General features: G+C 43.1%; 1 protein-coding gene across 4 annotated transcripts in view; it reads left to right on the plus strand.

The window, feature by feature from the left end:
- The window catches only part of ndrg3a (ndrg family member 3a), a 36,494-nt gene that overhangs the window by 14,138 nt on the left and 2,823 nt on the right, over positions 1-19,533 (plus strand). For 3 of the 4 annotated variants that reach the window (XM_030051142.1, XM_030051145.1, XM_030051143.1), the window contains exons 3-15: positions 1,907-1,939; positions 12,660-12,765; positions 12,968-13,088; positions 13,339-13,401; positions 13,493-13,553; positions 16,614-16,700; positions 17,260-17,316; positions 17,788-17,891; positions 18,216-18,281; positions 18,386-18,437; positions 18,589-18,636; positions 18,726-18,761; positions 18,853-18,904. In XM_030051142.1, coding sequence (XP_029907002.1) covers positions 1,907-1,939; positions 12,660-12,765; positions 12,968-13,088; positions 13,339-13,401; positions 13,493-13,553; positions 16,614-16,700; positions 17,260-17,316; positions 17,788-17,891; positions 18,216-18,281; positions 18,386-18,437; positions 18,589-18,636; positions 18,726-18,761; positions 18,853-18,904 — 886 coding nt within the window. Of the gene's footprint in view, positions 1-1,906; positions 1,940-8,308; positions 8,818-12,659; positions 12,766-12,967; positions 13,089-13,338; positions 13,402-13,492; positions 13,554-16,613; positions 16,701-17,259; positions 17,317-17,787; positions 17,892-18,215; positions 18,282-18,385; positions 18,438-18,588; positions 18,637-18,725; positions 18,762-18,852; positions 18,905-19,533 lie in introns of those variants that run through there. The other variant, XM_030051146.1, reaches the window with a different exon arrangement.

A 19,533-nucleotide genomic window follows, 5' to 3' on the forward strand; every position in this document is an offset into this window, starting at 1 on the left:
TGAAATCATAGGAGATAAAAAGAGATGACGGCATCACACAGTAAGGAAAGAGGAAAATAGGGTGCTTCTTTTTTACATACAGAAAGAATGACAATACAGTTATAGCCTCCAGGCAGGTAATACAAAAAAAATTGTGACAGGAATTCCTCAATACGATTATGAGAACAAAAATGGTGCAGCAGGGTGTGAGGCACAGCTGAGGACCGTCGGCACCCCTGGGGTATCCACAACAACACCAAAGAATGTCCTAAATGGCGCTCAGGCTTTTATGCAACGGTTAAGTTTTCTTCAAAGTAGGGCATACATCAGATGAGGAGATATGAAAAATTGCTAACTAGCTCCCTGGGTAGTGCAAGAGTTGGCATAGCAACTGGTAAAACACGTGACAGATGCAACTGATCAACACGGACTTACCAATCAGATAGCCTGGCTGAAAACTACCTGTTGTATAAAAGGAGGACGGATGGGACAGTTTTACAGCCGAATGCTGCCTCTGGACCCTTATGTACCCTTACTGCTCTAGCCTAGAACTGAATCCCATGAGAGTCGTCTTTGTTGTCTGCTGCCCACTCTGTCCTCTGTCTCTGTCCGGCTGTTCTGGCGCTTTGTCTGCCTCACTGTGCTCTCCGTAAACAGAGCACAAAGGGGAGCCAGGCTGTCTATTAAAAAAAATGAAAAAAAGCAAACGTTTCATGCAGCTTTGTAGTCATTATAACCAGTTGAAACAATGAGAATTACTATTGCACACACAATGTTGTAAACCTACCAAAAACACAAGGGTACAAGTATACAAGGAGGAGGTGCTGGCTGCAAAAAAAAAAAATGTCTAGATTGACCAGAATTTTGGATGGTGATGCCAGTAACTGTGAAATTCATTGTTTCCCAATACCTGATTGGAGACCATGAGGAAAACAGTATTCAGAACACACTGCTTTTTTAACTTTTTATAAACTTTAACATGTAAACTGAGGCTTGATGTGTTTTATGTGACATTAGAAAATGAGCACGGAGTTACAAGTGCAACATTGACCTGTAGCCTTCGACAAAGCAGGCCAACAAAATACTAATTTCAATGTAGAGGAACTGTATGAAATGCCCCACTGTGGTATGATTATACACTCTCATTTTGGTTTACAATGCCATAAGCATCACTGCAACGTCAAGTGTTTCAGTGTATAAATATATTGGCTAAGGCTACATTAGAATAACAATGCTGAGTATCAGAGTGATGTATCAAGTTTCTTTCATAGTGACAATACTAAAAACACTTGTATTGGTGTCGTTTTCAAAGTGTTGGTGTTGACCTTGTACCAAAGTACTGATTCTTGTCACACTCCTACTTGCTGCAGGATAGTTGAGATAGCCAAATTTGCTAACTTGGAACTCCATTTGTGTACCTTCTTATTGACGAAGTCTCAATCTGACTTGGATCATCTTCCATGCCCAACTAGTTACACAGCACACTTCATGCATAATTCACCTGCATTGTTGCAAACTGAAGACTTCCAGCTCATCTCAGGATCCCATGGCTCAAAAGTATCGAGATCAAACGTATGAGACTGTGTTTCTGATTGCAGTGTCACAGCCTAAATTGCAACCCTTTTGTGTTCATTCTGATTCACTAAACAAATGTATTCTTGACCAAAAAGATCACAGAAAGCCTGTGAATGAAACAAAATTTGCTGAGTTGATGCGTGCTCAACAGACATGCAGAAATAATTCAAAACATGCAACCCCTGCGCTGCAAATCCTACACATCTGTCACGGAATTATTCAGCCTTAATGGACTCTCTGATTTGAAATGAATGAACTTCCATCAGAGGGCAGCATACTCAGCATGTGGTTTTATTTGTAGAAAAGAAAAATGTTTTGCCTCTAATTCTCTACTTTTTTCCTCCTCTTACAGAATTCACGCAACTTCCAAGACTTTGACTGCCAGGTGAGTGTTTCTCTCTTCTCTCTGCTGCTCTGCTGCTCTTGGTTGGGAGGCACAGTGAGCTATAGGAGGGGGAGGCGCTGAGATGTGGCACCATTCTCAACCCCCTACTGCTGAACCCAGCTGGTAGCTTGGCCTACATCTGAACATTGTTTCTCACAGGCAGAGTCTGAAATTACCACCTGCTAAGCACCAAATGGCTGTATATTTTTTTCATTTTTACTTTTATTTGCAAATAAATAAAAAGCAACACACACCACACTGGCTGTAGCTGGTAACAGTTTGAGTTCATCAGCTTGTTAAAAAAAAAATGTTCTGGTGGCTGCTTTTAGTTATTATCTTATGAGTTTTTTCCCTACCGGGGGGGGGGTTGCCAAACATGCAGATGATCCTGTATCTTTTCCATTATGCTGTTGTTTATTGTGTGGTTATGTTTGTGTTGAATACCACCACGGCTATAAATCAAGTCTCCCCAGGAGGGAATAAAGTATGGATTGAAAATTGCCTTGATAGCATTTGATTGCCTTGTTTATACACAGTGTTCAATCAGCCTGTCTTTAGACTTTTCCCCAGCTGGCCACCGTAGACTTTCTGTGACCGTGAGCCAATTAAATCAAAGTGAGACAGCTTCTGATTGGCTGCCTGTTACACTGCTTTAAAGTTATGCAAGCTGTATGGATAGTTAACTAGTTTAATTTTACATAAATACAATATACTAGTCTTTGTGTGTGTGTGTGTGTGTGTGTGTGTGTGTGTGTGTGTGTGTGTGTGTGTGTGTGTGTGTGTGTGTGTGTGTGTGTTTGAATGAATGAATGAATGAATGAATATGTTTATTTCGATCACAGCAGCACAACATATTAAACATAATTAAAGAAAATAAATATGGCTGGTCGAAAAGGGGTGCCGAACCCTTGTAATCAATTTCATTTCTGATTCTGTTCTGTTTATTTATTAGTTATTATTTGTTTATTTAGTTAGTTATTGTTTATTGGCCGGTGAGCAAAATAGTTAATTTTAGGGACTGTTTACTGGTTTTCTGTGTTTTGCGTGTTTGTGTGTGTGTGTGTGTGTGTGTGTTAGTGTGTGTTAGTATGTGTTTGGATGGCCGAAAAGGCAAAACATGAAAACGTAGTAGTCGAGTTACAGCAGTGTTTGGTCTACATAAACACCATTAGAGTTTGGCCTTGTTTGTTTGTTTATTTGTTTGTGGGGGCCTGTTCATAAAAACAAAGGCATTAGGAGTGACAGCCAGATCACTTCTGCTAATGGCCCCAAGCCCAATAATAATCCTTTGTTGCCGCACGCCTGGCTTTGAGCCTGTTGATGGGGGGCAGGGCAAGACGGGCCTTGCTCTAAGAGACAGAGTTCAGGTTAATTTGACAAATTAATCTACACAAATTAATCTACACTAATCTACACACTCTGGAGTCACACTTTTTGGAGTTATGCCTACAAACATGGCCAACTCTTGCCCACATCTAGAAACAAGACAACTGCAATGTCTTCTGTTTCACAGATGTGTAACCTTGAGATGTTCCTTTATCAGTGAACAGGAAGTTAAGGCACAGCTTTTGACTGACCTTGATATGTTGCAGAATCTTATTGTAACTTTGTTCATTTTCATTTAAGAAAATATATCCAGATCCTCGTCCTTTTTCCTTTTATACCGTTCCTAGTTACCTTTTTTTCTGGGAAGCTTCTTATGCTTCACTCTCTCTCCCTCTCTCTCTCTCTCTCTCTCTCCGTCTGTGTGTGTGTGTGTGTGTGTGTGTGTGTATTTACAGACTGAACTTTCATAGTTACTGTCAGGAATTTCAAATGAACTATTCCCCGGGTGGAACATTGCGTATTGCGAGAAAGTCGGACAGGTACCAAGTACAACAGTTTCAGTCATCTTTTTTAATAGCTGTTTCAGCCAGTGTCCTCTGCATCAGCATGTGATGTTGGAGAAATTGCATCCACTCCTTCCAACGTAAGCATCTCAGCCTGTGTCAGGTCTTATAGGGGATAATGTAGGAAAAATTAGAATTCAGGAAAGGGGTATTGGCCTGCCCTACATAGAGCGGGCAGTGTTTCAAATCCCATCCTTTGATGATACTTCGCATGGTGAATTGGCTTGCAGTTCCTCATCCTCTATGCTATGTAAGGGATAATTAACTTTTTTTTTCTGCGCAAGGCGTGAGTTTCTTGCATGAGAGGGCATCACCAGACGCGAGTAGACTGCTGTGTTTCGTGAGCCACGTGCCTGTGAAGGGTTAAGTTCTTCGCCTCCCTCACTTTCTGCAGTCATGCCAGATTCCAGCATCCCACCAGGGCTAAATATAGCCACTGCAGGTAGGGGAGGAGAGTAAGCATGTTAGCTGGAGCAGGCTTGGTGCATGCTCTCTCTCATGTGCTCCCATCTGCACTGTTGCTAATATATTCGTATTCCTGCAACACTGCCTACACACACACACACACACACACACACACACACACAGACACTTGATTGCACTTATATTCCCAATGTGACATTTCCTCCCACTCTCCCTGATATTATTATTTTTCCTGACACAGCAGGAAAGCTGAGGGAGCCACAAAGTTGAGGCTCAAGAGGTTTTAGTGAGATTCAGTCTACGGCCAGAAGCAGTTCTTTAATCACCAAGTACAATAATTGTACCAGAGATAATTTCAGTGGCATTTTTGACCTTATTCCCACAGTGGCCATTTTGAACTCAGCAGCACAAAATATAAAACTATTTGAGAGGGAAGCCACTGTATAGTGTAAGAAAAGTATTTAGTCATGTATTTATTACAACCTTCAAACATGCACTTTTTACAGTATTTACAGGCTTCTCAGACAAGTAAAGTGTTAATTTTGTTGACTAAAATTATGATGAAAACTATTTGTCAAAGAGGCTTTTTCCAGGATAAAAACAAAATGGAAATTAAACATCAACAAACAAAAATGAGCCTTTGTTGACAAAAACTGTGAAAAAATATCATGACATTTTCATAAACAAATAAAAGTAATATAAGTAATATAGTACAGTGTACAAGTGTAAGCTGGGCCAAACAAAACTTATTAGAGTTTCCCACCACAGGATTGGAGAAAAAGGTCTATTGTAGGGCAGCACTATCTGTTGATATTATATCAATACTGTGATATAAGACCAGATATATTAGTGGATTATTATTACATTGTAATATTATTATACAGCACAAGTGATGTCTTTAAAGGCAGCATTACAGTACAGGGAAGTGATTTTGTGGCCCCATTAGCCTGTTTTAGCTGCTCTAATATTTGCCTCTACCTGCCTGGTTACCATATCCACATTACTAAAGACTAAAAATCACATTTAGTGTAAATATTTTACAGAAGCACCAGTAGCCATCTCCATAATGTCTCAGTTTCGATATTGAAGTGTATGGTCAAAGATATTGTGATATTTGATTTTGTTCATATTGCCCAGCCCTACTCAAAAGTATCACATAGTAGCAACTATCAAATCACATAAAATAGTAGTACATAGTAAGTACACTACACTACTTCACAGTGCATAGTTACGTATGGTGCAAAGGCAACAGGACCGCGTAGACAGCGTATTCCATATGAACGTGTTCCGTTTCTGGGGGGAGGGGGTCTGTACTATCCCCGGGCAAACAATGTGACATCTCAGTGCTGCAGCTGAATGAATCCAGCTGCTCTCCTCCTGATTTCCCTGTTATCACAGCTCCCACTACAGGCAGTCGACAGTCACTGCAGCTGTGATGTCAGAACTCTGCGTTGGGTGGGGTGGAGGAGGCAGAGCGAGGGCAAGGAGGAAAATCCAGAGGGTGTGGCGCTGCAGTCTCGTGTCCTGTAAGACGTCCTGCTTACGCCACATGGGGGGGTGGGGTGGGTTGTTGGTGGGCGGTGTGAGTCAGAGCCCTCCACCCATGGGACCTGCTGTGTTTTAAAGTGCATATTTAAGAACACTGAGAGTACTTTATGGACATGGAAATGGCTGATGTATGCTTTAAAAATAGAGTCGCTTGGGGTAAACAAAGAGCACTGTGGGGGAAAAAAAATCAAAATGACGAGCAGGCTTTTTAATGCGGTGTTTTCAGGTTATATTCTAGGTGTTTTACATTGTGTTGGATTGTTGTATTTTATTCGTAACAGTCCTTTTTATTTATTGAAATTTTTTCCATATTATCTGTAACATCTGTAACTAAATCATCAGTGATCAGGTGTGAAATGTGATGGTTATTTTCACATTTGACGCTTTTATCTACTTGACCTTGTACCACTGCAGCACAAAGACAAGAGAGGGCCTTCTGCTCTCTTATTGGAACAAATGGTTGCAAGTCATGGCTCTGGCTTTTGCAAATCCTCACTGTCTCTTCAGCCCCAGCAGAGGGCGCCATAAGCCCGTTCTTTGTGTTTGGAGGACCGTGCCTTTGTGTGACACTGCAGTCCACTATTTTACATTGTTTGAATTTACTCAAGAGGAGGTTGGGGTTTACAAAAAACATTGGTGCATTGCACAGATAGCTTGAAACAGCATGCTGAGAGAGAATACTTTGCACCATTTTGTTGGCAGGTTTATCCAAATTGTCTCTATAATTTTCTAAATTTTTTCTCATGGTTGGCCATGTGGGAATCAAACCCCTTATTCTGGCGATCTTAATGCCATGCTGTACATGGAACTGAGCTACACAGGAGCAGATAGAGAGCATCACCGTCTGTCTATCTGTCAGTCTGTCTTTCTGTCTGTCTGTGTGCCTCCTCAGAGATTAAACCTCTGCTGGGACATCTGAATGATTCATGGTCTGATAAAGCGAGGCACCAGCTTCTGCCCTGTCCATGAACTGGTCAACGTTTGATCAGTCACACCTCATCACTGCAAGGCGTTCATGCCGGATTGTGGTGGTGATGAAGTGTGACTGATCACTGACCTCAGTCTTCAATCATTTATTCTTTGTGTTAGCAACATCATCACCATAGCTAGCCGTGATTATTTGGTGATGGAGTTGAACAGACTGTTGAACAATGTCACCTGTTTAAGACAGATTCAGGCATTCAAGGTTACAAACCTTGCCCAAGTGAATTAAAACGTCAGTGATGCAGCTCTCTCAGTGTGACATTGTAGTGGTGGGCATCATAGTTTACAATGTCAAAAGAATAGGTCTGTTTTTGGATAAAACTGTGTGCCTGTGTGACTACATATGCACATTATAGTGATTTTCTATTCCTTTAAATGTGCATGTAAGTACATGTGTGTCAGTGGAACCCTCTGTTGGACAGTACAGACAAGTTTAGAGGATAAACAGTAGGAATTCAGCTAAGCTTGCTACTTCTCCAAGCAACCAATGAAATGGTCTTTGACTCCAAAGTCCCACCCATTCTGTGTCGTCTGCCTGTGTCCCATTGGCTCCCCACAGAGCAGGCTACCTTAAACAATGTGTGACTCCATGGACTGCATTACCCTCAGTGCCATTTGCCTCGTGCAAATAACACAGGCGAGTAGAAAAGGAGAAATCAATAAAACACATGGATCAATAGATTCAGAGGGGGGTTTAGAGAAATTGTGAACTTAAATTGTAAACGCCAAATGTTTAACAGGTATGCTGGGAAAAATGTTTCAACTGCTGCTAATGTCTGCGCACTGTCACAATTCTGTGATTTTTAATTGCCCAATTTGTAGCTTATGGTGGGAGTAATATCAGCTCGCAAGATAATTAGGGTCACCTCAAGGTTGTTAAATGTCAGTACTGTAATGGATTTTTGAGTATGACAGGGAGATTTATATGATGCAGTGGTGTTGCAGTAAGAGCAAAGAATTGCAGCAAAATAGAAGCGGACGGACGTTGTTACACAAAGTCAGTCAGTGTATACCACTGAATTTTTATCATATTCCCACTGGCTGACTCAGTCTTGTCTGTAAATTAGAGGAAAAAAACTGCATTGTGCTGCTCATTCAAATTCCTCTCCCCCAATGAGGTGATGTAAGTCTGCAAGGTGAGTAAATTTAGAGTCACTTATTGGTAAATCACAGTGATCAGCGGCCATTTTGCTGATGCAGGACACCGTCCCAGGGGTGAGCAGTGAGAGTCAGCATCCTTTCCTCTCCTTCAGCTTCACTTTTATCAGCTTCACTGTGTGACGTCACACGCCTGCCTGCCTGTTTCCTGGGCTGTATGCATGCCTGCCTCCACCCTTCTTGCACCCAGCCATCCAGCCATCCATCCCTCCTTCCCACTCCTGCCCCCCCTTTCCTTCTTTTCTCCATTCTCCACTAGCCCTGCCCCCTTCTCTCTACCCACCTGACCCTCTGCAATCCAATTAGATGCAGCAGTGCCTGAATGCACGAACGCGCTGAGCCTACCAAGAACAAACTGCAGTCTCACTCTCCTCCCCATCTGTCTCTTTTTCCTGCTCGCTCTCCCACCTCTTGCCTCTCCCTCTCTCTCTCTCTCTCGCCCTCTCTCTTTCTCTCTCTGCATCTTATCCACCTGCCCCTCCCAGCTTTCATTCAGATTATTTGCTCATCTCCTCTTTACTCCCTCTGCTGTGTCTCTGTCTCTCCTCCCTCTCCTCCCTCTTGCTGCTGCTCAAGCCGGCTGCTGTAACTTCCCTCTGCCGCTGTCAGGAGGTGCAGCTAATCCTTGTGTCTCTTCCCAAGCTCCTCTGTCTCTCTGTCTGTCTCTTTGTCTTTTTCCTAGTCACTCTCTCACTTTGCCTCACCCTACATCCGTCACTCCCTTGCTCCCACCCACCCGCCCACCCTCCCTCCTTGTGGAGATCTTCAAAGCTGCCCAGCACACACGTACATAGCATAACACACTCCTCTCCTGCGTGGGAAAACATGTCAGCTATTCTGGACCTGGACCAGATTGCATGCTCTGGGAATGGAGTGGTGAGTGATATGCGTCTTTGCCTGCTTTGACACACCTCACTGGGTCCTTGCAAGGGGGTACGGGTGAACGTAGAGGAGGGTCGTGGTACAGTTATCTGGAGGCCAGGCTAACAGCAGCTGGCTTTTGGTGTGGCTGGGTGAGGAGGGGCTTCCTGGCTTGCCTGTCACCACCTTGCACAGACGGCTGAGTGCTTGAGCTTTCTCTCTGGGCAGCTGCAAGTGTGGGGGTGAACACTTGTCTGCAGGATTTTTGGGGAGTTGAGTGTTAGTGTGTGTGTGTATGTGTGTGTGTGTGTGTGTGTGTGTAAGCACGGGCAAAACATGCTCAGGATGCAATGGTGCGTTTTAATGTGATGACATGAAAGATGCATATACATGGTACAGAAGTGTCTCCAAATGTGCAAATGCCACAACTAGAGTGTGTGTACGTGCCTGTCTGCAGAGTAGGAGTCCATTTAGTGTGTGAAGGCACTTGTATCCATCCGTACATTTGTACTTGTGTGTGCCAGGGTGCATGCTTGTGCCCATATATCTACCTCTGTGGTTGTGTGTGCATGTGCATGCAAATGTGTACACATAGATGCCGGGGCTTGTGTCTGTGTTTTTGTGTGGATGCCCCTTACTGCCTGAGTGATTTGGACGACTGTGGATGGTACACTGTTGCAGTGTTATCAGTGATTAACACGGCCTTGTCCCTGACTGTGTACTGTGTCCAAAATGTGGACTGTAACAATCAGGCAGGAGGGAGGTCACTCATTCTCCACATAGCAACAGCACACCACAACCACTGGGGTGGCTCATCCTCTCGCCTGCAGAGACCTTGAGTTTGTATTTTCACTGACTGCCTCGACACATTCTGCACATTCTGTATGTGTGTCACAGGCAGGGCGCTGTGTGTGTGTTTGTGTCAGAAGAGGGCAGCGTGACATGTACCTGTGCTTGAGCCCACACACATACACATGCACACGTGTGTGTGTATGTGTATCTGTATGCACACTCATTTGAATGCTGCAGGCTGCTTGGTGTTTCTGCCCTGTAATGCTGTTCTCTCAAAGGTGATTGATGCTGTTCCTGCCAGGGTGATGAAAAATAAGGGAGGCATTAGAGAGGTCCAGACAGGAGAAGGATTGCTGGAATAGGAACAGCATGACATATTGCCCCCCCCCCCAACCCCCACCCTGTTCCTCTAACGTAATATTTCCCCTCAGTCTCTATGGCACTTCAATTATTATTCTCCCTGCCTCTTTTCCTCCTGCTTTCCTTCATTCAGAGATTGTTATAAACTGAGCCCTTAACTCCCCTCCCAAATGGGCCCCAGGCAACCTGCTGAAGCTCTTTTCCTCAAAGCACAGACCCTGCTGGTAAATATTCCAGTCTCCCCCTGCCCCCCCCCCACTCCCACCCCCATTGTCCCGGCTAGTAGCCACTGTGACCGTATTAAAGGGGAAAGAGGTTGCAGCCATTGCAGTGCTCTCCCTCTCTTTTCCTCTCACTCTCTAGGCTAGCAGCCCCGCCCCATGTCTGTTTTCTTGTGATGCTGGTGCCTTTGGTGTGTGGGTGTGTTTGTGTGTGTGTGTGTGTGTGTGCATACATGTGTGGGTGTGTGGAGATGATGAGAGGCAGAGCTCAGGGATCAATACGGCCTATAGACAGCGCCAGGAGTTAAATGGCTCAATGAAGGGCCCTCCCTTCCGCTCCTCTTCTTTTGCCTTTTCTCTCTCGTTTTCCACTCATGTTTGTGTCACGTTTTGGTTGGTTAGGCGCAGTAAATTAAAGCGATGCGTCCTCTCTGTTGTAAGGCACACCCTTCTGTGTGTCATACTCTTGTCTCTCCTGCCTTCTGTCTCTGTCCCTCCTCGCTTTCATGCTTCACTTCCTCGCTTCCATTTCTAGACACTCTCTCTCTCGCTCTGTCTCTGCTTCTATCGGTCTCATCTTCATTCTTTATTTCCTTCTTTGTCGTTATCAACATTTACATTTCCTTACACAGATCTCCATCACTTCAGTGCGTGCATGTATGTTTTTGTGGTCATATGTACAGTACATGCACATAACACGAGACGTGTTTGCACAAGCTTGTTTTTTTGTGTGTGTTTGTAAATTTATGTTTGCTCTGATTCTTAGTGCAAAGCGTCTCCTCCTACATGGGATGTCCTTGACATCGTCCTTGCCTAAATTCCAAAAGTCTGCAGTGACACAAACGGGGAGTTTCTCTTTAGTCTATAACAGGTTGTTCTGTCCCACAGCCCGTGACTGCAGAGTTGTTTTATTGAACTTGAAAAGGCCTCAGATGAGCACAGGGCTTCTTCTCAGCAGGAGAGTATTTTCAGGGTTTATTCCATCCCTAGAAGAAAGGATATAATCACTGCTGTGAAGCCGTAGATTGTTTCGCACTGTCGCTGCCAGGCAATGTGGATTTCTTTGAGTCTGTGATGTTTTCTGTGTGCACAGCATTTGTGCTTTGTGTGTGTTTGAGGTACATCACAGGCTAATCTCTTTATCGACACCCACTCAAATAAAGATCTCTCATTCTGATGCTGTCAGGATGAGTAGTTTTCCATCCTGTGTCCCATTCAGATCGCAAATGCAAAACATAGCAACCTTGTCCTTGAGAATCCACCTTCAACACCTCCAGAGACATTTTGACACATATCCATCAGCCAGATGCCCACACTGGGAGTCTGGCGGTGAAAATGGCGGTCTGTACAGTCACAGTGAGTTGCTGCTCTCCCTCTCTGTCTCTCGGTCATAACTCTTGTGTCTCTCCTCCACCGAGGCTCTCTCTCTTTATTATTGATGATGACCAGTGAGCCTTGAGCCCAGGCAGGGGCTGGGCCTGGGCCACTGCTTGTTCACTTTGCAGTGCACACACACACACATGCACATACCAGCATGCTCACAATCGTACACACCCTTGCACACAGTGCCAAGTCATTCTGACCTTGGGGAGTGCGCATATGCGTGTGTGTGACGTCAAAAGATGCTGTGATTCTGTGGAGGTACCAAATTGATTTGAGCCCATGGAAAGTTTGAAAGTCTGCCTCAGAATGGCTTTGTCACTTCCTGTACACTGCCTCACTTCCATTACATCACTTCCTACATCTTTCTGAATTCTAGGAATACTAATTAGGACCTTTTGCATGGTTTTGCTCTGTCATCTCTTGAGTAATGTTCCTTATTTCTTTTAACCAAATTAGACTGCCATGCAGTTGAATTCACACTGAATTCTGTTGATAAACATCTTGCATGTGTCACTTATGCACACACACTGTGATGTGTGCTTCAGATTAGGGGCTTCCATGTGCTTGCTAGGTGAAGCTATTCAGAGAAAGTGTTGTAGAGAATGAAGGTAATTTGGGCTTTTTGAATTTTAATGGATCCCTCCTGCGTAGACATTGAGGAGAAGCAGTGACTCAGGGATTTTTGCGCAGCCATGAGAGCACTGTGAGTTTCAGGCCCTCGGATGAAAAGACTCTGTTTCCCAGACAGCCTATTCAATCCTTTGTTTGTCCAAGGTCACAGGGGCTCTGTGGTGGAGACGGGGGTGCATGCACTTAGTCGGGGATGTAAATTCTGTCCTGTGTATTTGATTTAGAACATCTGTATCTGGTTAAATTGTTCTCTGTCTTCAAGCCAGATCCGTTCTCTGCCCAGTTGGTCTTTGACATGGATTGAAATTTTTTCACCCCACTTTATCAGGATTTTCACTTGTGGGTGGGTGGGTGGGTATGGTAGCTAATACATGTCCTAATTTAGCCATAAAATGGTGTTGCAAGCTCATGTCTACACTTGTCATTGATTCATCAGTCCTAACCAGTGTGCTCTTCTCTGATTGGTTGTAGGAGCATGACATCGAAACTCCCCATGGTGTTCTCCATGTGACTATGAGGGGCGTTCCCAAGGGCAACAGACCTGTCATCCTCACCTACCACGACATTGGTCTCAACCGTGAGTCAGCCCAAAATAGCCATATCAATACAGTGTTGTGTGATGAAGTGGTGTAGTTCTAGTCTCTACATCTAAGCTTGCACTTGTCTCTCAGACAAAAATTAAATCCTTCAGTTCTCTTCTCTTACTCTAAGATCATATCATTGACTTTGAAGTTAGATTTTCTTCTTTGTGACTGTGTCCTGTCTGTGGATCTGTCCAGACAAGTCGTGCTTCAACACCCTGTTCAACTATGAGGACATGCAGGAGATCACGCAGCATTTCGCTGTGGTCCACGTGGATGCTCCTGGCCAGCAGGAGGGTGCACCTCCCTTCCCCAGCGGGTGGGTGCATTTGTGTGCCAATAAAGCAGTCACAATCAATGTGTTTGCTTAGCATGTCAAGTGAAATGGCAGTTCATTTGCTAATGGAAGTGCATTTATTATCCAACCTATTAGTCAACATACTCAAAGCAAAACTGGTTCTATATTTGAATTTCTAATGAAATTCATTTCCTGGATTGATTTGAAAATGGATTCGGCACAATAGACTGCAGTGTGAGCTTGAACACAAACGTGTTTTGTTTGTCTCTAGCTACCAGTACCCAACCATGGATGAGTTGGCTGAGATGCTGCCCTCTGTGATGACTCAGCTCAAGTAAGTGCCCCCCGTTGATAGTTAATCAATGATAATAATAAACATTGTCTAGTCATCTCTGTTGCCACACTAACTTGTGGTTTCTCTGCAGGGTTAATAGTGTGATCGGCATTGGCGTGGGAGCAGGAGCTTACATCCTCACTCGCTTTGCAGTAAGTCCAATTTAGGATCATGGTTTACTCAAGTCCTTACCACCCCCCCCCACCCCAACTGCCACATTTTACCTGTAAATATCAAAGGCACTCCAGGCCACACTGCTTGTTAGTGCCTCCCATCAAGCCCACTTAAGGCATCAGGCTGCTCTACCACCACTGCAGACTCTGCCACTCCCCAGATGATGAATCACCTTGGTGATTCTCTCCTTTTCTGTTGCTTTCTTCATGTTTCTGCATTCAGCGCAGACGGAGGAGCTAAAATAAGCATGATCTCGGTACAATAGAGCAGAAAGAGCTAGAAGAGACAGAAAGGGTTGAGGGGGTGCTGAAAGATTAATGATGAAGAGAGGAAAATGGAGCCAATGCTAAGAAAAGAAGGTGGGCGATTAGCAATCTCAGTGTTGCTTTCTCCTTGGTTTTTGTTCATATTAACAAGTAAAATTTGATTCTGAATTTGCATATCCAGGTTTTGGAGAAAACAGATTCATGTCAAATCAAGGAATCTATAAAGATTTAGAAAAAAAACTATATGTTAATATGGCCCAAACCCGCTGCCACTACCCGCTACCCGTAAATTGCGGATTTAGGAACTTCCGCTATCCCTAAACGGTATCTTTCGCCAACGCTAGCCGCTATCCGTTATGCCGACTCCGTCATTTGCGCCTGGAGGTGTGTCCGTGGGCGTGTTTCATGCGCTATCCCTAAAATTGCTATCTTGCGCACACACTTTCCCTAAAGTTTGGGCTGTTACGAGAGCGCGCCCAGGCGGCTTCAATGCGCGCCCCGACGGAGCCTCGCCACGCACACGGTCGGACTGATACCGGGACGCCGCCGGAATGGACTGAGTATATTACTCATATAGACTGTTTAGAGGAAAGTTTTAATCGGACACTTACGCCAGCACGTTTTATTGTTTTATCATAAGCCAGCAGCTGTACTATATTTTTATTTTTAATATTTTATTTGCCCAATCTACCTTGTCAATAAATTAATTTACACATAGTTCCCCCTCTGCTTCTTGTGTGTGTGTGGTGTGACCCGGGGATTTTACTCAATCAGTACAACCTTGTGACACGTCCACTTGGACACATATGGACGTGCACATGTGGCTCCACCTCCCGAATTAAGTCGCCTATAATATATATATATATATATGTATGTGTGTATATATATATATATATATATATATATATATATATATATATATATATATATGTATGCATAATATAGCGGGTAGCGCAGTTGTTTTGCGGATAGCGGGAGGTGCACAAGATAGCAACTTTTACGGGGGAACGCCTCTTGTGCAACCCTAAATCCGCAAATAACAGGTTTAGCAAGATAGGGCCCCATGACTCCGTTTGAAATATTTAAAAACTGTCTGGCTTATTTCCAAACTGCAGCCAAAAATATTTCTACCTTGAATCAGTTTCAACCAGTTTGTTTGTCTGGGTTGAGGAATATGAAACCCACTACCTCCCTTATCTTAAAGGAAACTTTTGATATAATTGGCTCTTGCATTAAAGTTATTAGTTCTTGCGTAACTGTATTGTACCTGCATGTTCTAAACACGCAGTTGTCCAGCTTCTGCTCAGAAATCATAACTTTGACATTAAATGTTTGCATAACCATCGGTCTATCTCGAAATTTGCCATTTGTTTAATGGAGAAGATTGTCCTCTCACAGCTACAATCACAGTTCAGTCAGGGTTCAAAGCCCCTCACAGCACTGAAACAGCTCCCTTAAAGGTGAAAAATGACGTGGTGCTCTCTGCTGACTCTGGGGAAAATGCCATCCTGGTTTTACTGGATCTTAAAGCTGAGTTTTACACTGTGGATCATGACATCCTTTTGACATGTCTCGAACAGTGGCTTGGTATTAAGAGTATAGCACTAAACTGGTTTAAATTCCTTTATTAAAAATAGGATATTGTCAGTGGCTATAGGTCAGTTTTTCTCTTCCTCGGCCCCTCATGTTTGGAGTCCCTCAAGGATCCATCCTGGGGCCTGTTCTGTCCTGCCTGTACATGCTCCCTCTTGGAAGCATGGAAATATAACATTGCTTGCCACTCTTTCAATAATCACCAGGCTCCATCTAATATCACAACCATATTCACTGGAAGTGAATATTCACTGGAAGTGAATATGGTTGGCTTAGGACCTAGGTCTCTTAAATCTGGCAACAAATCTCTCTGCTCCACATTGGTGAAACCAGTTGCTGTCAGATATTAGATGTTGTCCCACCATCTATGTTGTTAAATCTTGGCTAAAGACTCTGACTTATTATTTACTGGTCTTTTTGGCCAACTAATCTTTTGATCTGTTGTCATATCTTCAACTTTGTATTTTTGACACTTGGTGTTTATTGTTGTTTATTTATTTATGTTTTTAACTTTGTATTTTAATGTCCTATTGTATAGTCTCATGGCACTTTCCTCTTGTAAAGCACTTTGGTCAGCTTAAGCTGTGTCTAAATGTATTCTATAAATAAACTTCACTTACCTACTGGATAGATTTATAGCAGCTGTTGCTGCATTGCATTTGTATTTTGTTGAAAGCAGCGTCCACAGTATTCCCACAGCAGTGGGCAAGATGGATCCTAGATTTCCCTAGACATCCTCTCTCTGTCTTCAGGCAATTTAATGCCACACCCCTTAATTTAAAATCTTAGGGTTTCATCTCTGTTCTTTCATATTTGATTTAAGAGGGCAGACATGCTCTACTTTACATCATTTTAAAGAACATTGAGACCTATCTCTTTTCTGCACTGTTAAAGGATTATACAAAAGTTTTCATTGTGATGATCCAGTTTTGCATGCACTCTGTTTTATTCTCTTTAGTTCAGCAGTACAGTGAATCCTAAGACTCAGTATATTTTTCTAAAGAACAAACTTGCATTAACATCATCTCAAAGCTGTAAGCATATGCATACTAAATACTAGACCACCACTAGCTGCCACACAAATTGATCAAAGAACTTGCTTTCCAAAAAGCTGCCGTGTGCTTTTACATGTCCTAAGGCGCTTGTCATTTACCCTGACATATTTTCTTCCTTTCAAAGCTGAACAACCCCACCCTGGTGGAGGGCCTGGTGCTGATCAATATAGACCCATGTGCTGAGGGCTGGATTGACTGGGCGGCTTCCAAGGTCAGCATTATCATTGTGCCATAAGCTTCCAAACATTGCAGCATAGAGCTCCTATGTGAGTTATGCACAAGGCATTTCAGTTTGTGAGCATTTACTGGGGTAATGAACGCCAGTGGTCAGCCATTCTTCTAATTGCTGTCTACCCTATGCATACGCACAACTACAGGCATACACATGCACCCAGCAATGGTCAGGTGTCAGAAAAATACCTTTAGGTAATTGAAATCTGCATGAACACCATACACTTACTCTAATATAAGTGTATTGAACTGGGTCAGCTACATGATTTGGCCTTTTGTCTGCTCGAAACAAACCTGTAGGTGACACAGTTCAATACACTTATATTAGAGTAACTTAAGTAAACTTAAGTTAGTAAAATTAAGTATGCCATCTTCATCTATTATTCATCTATTATGCCGATGACCTGCACCTGTTTTCAGTGTGCATTTTGCACTTAATTCACTTTAGGTATATTGAAATCTGTTGAAACTATAGATTTTCAAGGAATGCATGCAAGTTGCCTCTCAGCTCTGGCTTACTTGTCTTTTCTTTTTTGCAGCTGTCTGGATGGACCAGTAACCTGGTGGACATTGTCATGGCCCACCACTTCAGCACTGTGAGTTTTTACTACAACACACACCCTGTGTAACTTGCTCTGTGGTGTTGACCTTTTTTAATAGCCATTCTGAAACAGTAACTATAGCCTCAGGAGTCTTACATTGATTTTCCTGGACAGCCTCACCTTATCTTCGCTTGGAGATATTATTCTATCTCCATCCTCCCACTAGTACAAGAACTCATAGATTGTGAATTGTGGAATGGAAAAATGAGATTAGTAACAGCGTTTGTGCGTAGCTTCAGCATTGCAACAGTCAGATAACACAGTATTTTGTAAGAAGGATGCTTGTCTTTACTGACTAATACCAGTTTTAGCCAGCTCCCTGTATTCCAGCTTACATACAGGCAATTCATGTCTATTCTACCCATTAAATGTAACCTTCAGATTCTTTGTAATTGCTAGTAGCTGTAACATAAAAAAAAAAACCTTTCAGGGACATTAAGTGTTTCATTTCTTCAAATCTAACAGGACGAGCTGACAGAGAACCAGGAGCTGATCCAGACCTACCGCCTCCACATTGCCCAGGACATCAACCAGGACAACCTGGCGCTCTTCTGTGGCTCCTACCAATAGTACATTTCAATACAATTTTATACATTACCCATTTCCTGCAGGTCTTCTGGTCCATTGTTTTCCTGATCACACTGATAGATGCAACCTGATTTCCTCTTGTATTGTCAGCACTTACCTAAATGTCTTGACTGTCGGTGCCTCACAAAATACAAAGCATGCACCAGGCCAAATTGTAATCAGATAGTGAGGTGTACGGTGCTGTAAATCAGGATTTCAGCCAAGTATGAGCCAAACACAGACAGATCACTTTACATAGTAGATTTACTATCAGCTGACTCTTTTCCAGCTAAACCAACTTGGTGTATTTTCTCTCCCCATTCCAGCCGCCGGGACCTGGAGATAGAGAGGCCAATTGTAGGTCTGAATGAGGACACGGTCAACACACTAACGTAGGTTTTGGTATTGGGCTGATAAATAACTGAACTAACATTTGAATTTGGGTGTGCAGTATGCTTTAACAGTTATTTCTGAAACCTTCTCTCTTTCTGTTCAGGTGCCCTGCACTGCTTGTGGTTGGAGACACATCACCTGCTGTTGAGGCTGTGGTGAGTTTCATATCGTCATCTCATTAATCTGAGAGGCTCTGGGAATGTTTTGATTCGTCAAAGAGCAATGTTTGCAATTTTTGCTTATTTTACTGTAGTAATGATACAACTTCTCACATGTATGTCCTTGTGCAATTCCTTAATGTTTCAGGTGGAATGCAATTCCAGGTTAAATCCAACCAAAACCACACTGCTAAAGGTGAAGTCTTGTAATAATCAATAATTTATGTTTTGACTGTGCAAAGCATGTGGTATAGAGACTCATAAATGTTTCTCTGTCTCTCTCAGATGGCTGATTGTGGAGGTTTGCCCCAGGTTGTGCAGGTGGGTTTTCTTTTCTTAAGTGTCTGTCAAGCAGTCCGTTTCTCCTCAGTTATATTCTGAATCCTAACTTGTATAATTTATCTGTTCACAGCCTGGCAAACTTGCTGAGGCCTTCAAGTATTTTGTTCAGGGCATGGGCTACAGTAAGTAAACAGTTTTTACTTTTTTCTCCAGCACAATTGCTCAATAAATTTATGTTGTTACTTTCACCTAGATTATGGTACTTGTTTACTTGTTTATGCTAAGTCCCCAAGAACTGTTTATAGACTAGGAGGTCTTGCAATGACATTTGTGTGGTCAAGCTATCTGTTTTTCGTTGAATTTCCTGTTACGTGAGTGCAATGACAACTGTTGCTTAAAGTGAGGATTGTTTTTCGTTGCGGTTTCCCATGAGTCTTTGCCAGGCACCTCGACAAACAGGGTTTGGACTAAGGCCAACAGTGCATGAAAAGACACAGTTTTTGTCACCCTGGTCACGGAGCCTTTGCACTTCGGTGTTTGCTAATGCCATTTCCTCTCTGCTCCCTGCAGTGTGTCGCACCCCCAACCCTCAGTAGGTGAGGTGTAAGTGCTTCTGGCATGACTTGAAATGACAGTGGTACTAGAGTTTTGTTGAACAGCAACAGACTTCCTGTTCACTTCTGTGTGGGAGTGAAAAATACTCTTGCTCCCTCCTTTTTTTGCCTTGTGTGCTTTTCTTTTCTATCCAGAACTGTTTAATGATGCAGTCTCCTCCAGAGGGACTCAAATCGCATACTTAAACAGGCCTCCA

Source organism: Myripristis murdjan, chromosome 5 (genome assembly GCF_902150065.1).
Source record: "Myripristis murdjan chromosome 5, fMyrMur1.1, whole genome shotgun sequence".
Lineage (NCBI taxonomy): Eukaryota > Metazoa > Chordata > Actinopteri > Holocentriformes > Holocentridae > Myripristis > Myripristis murdjan.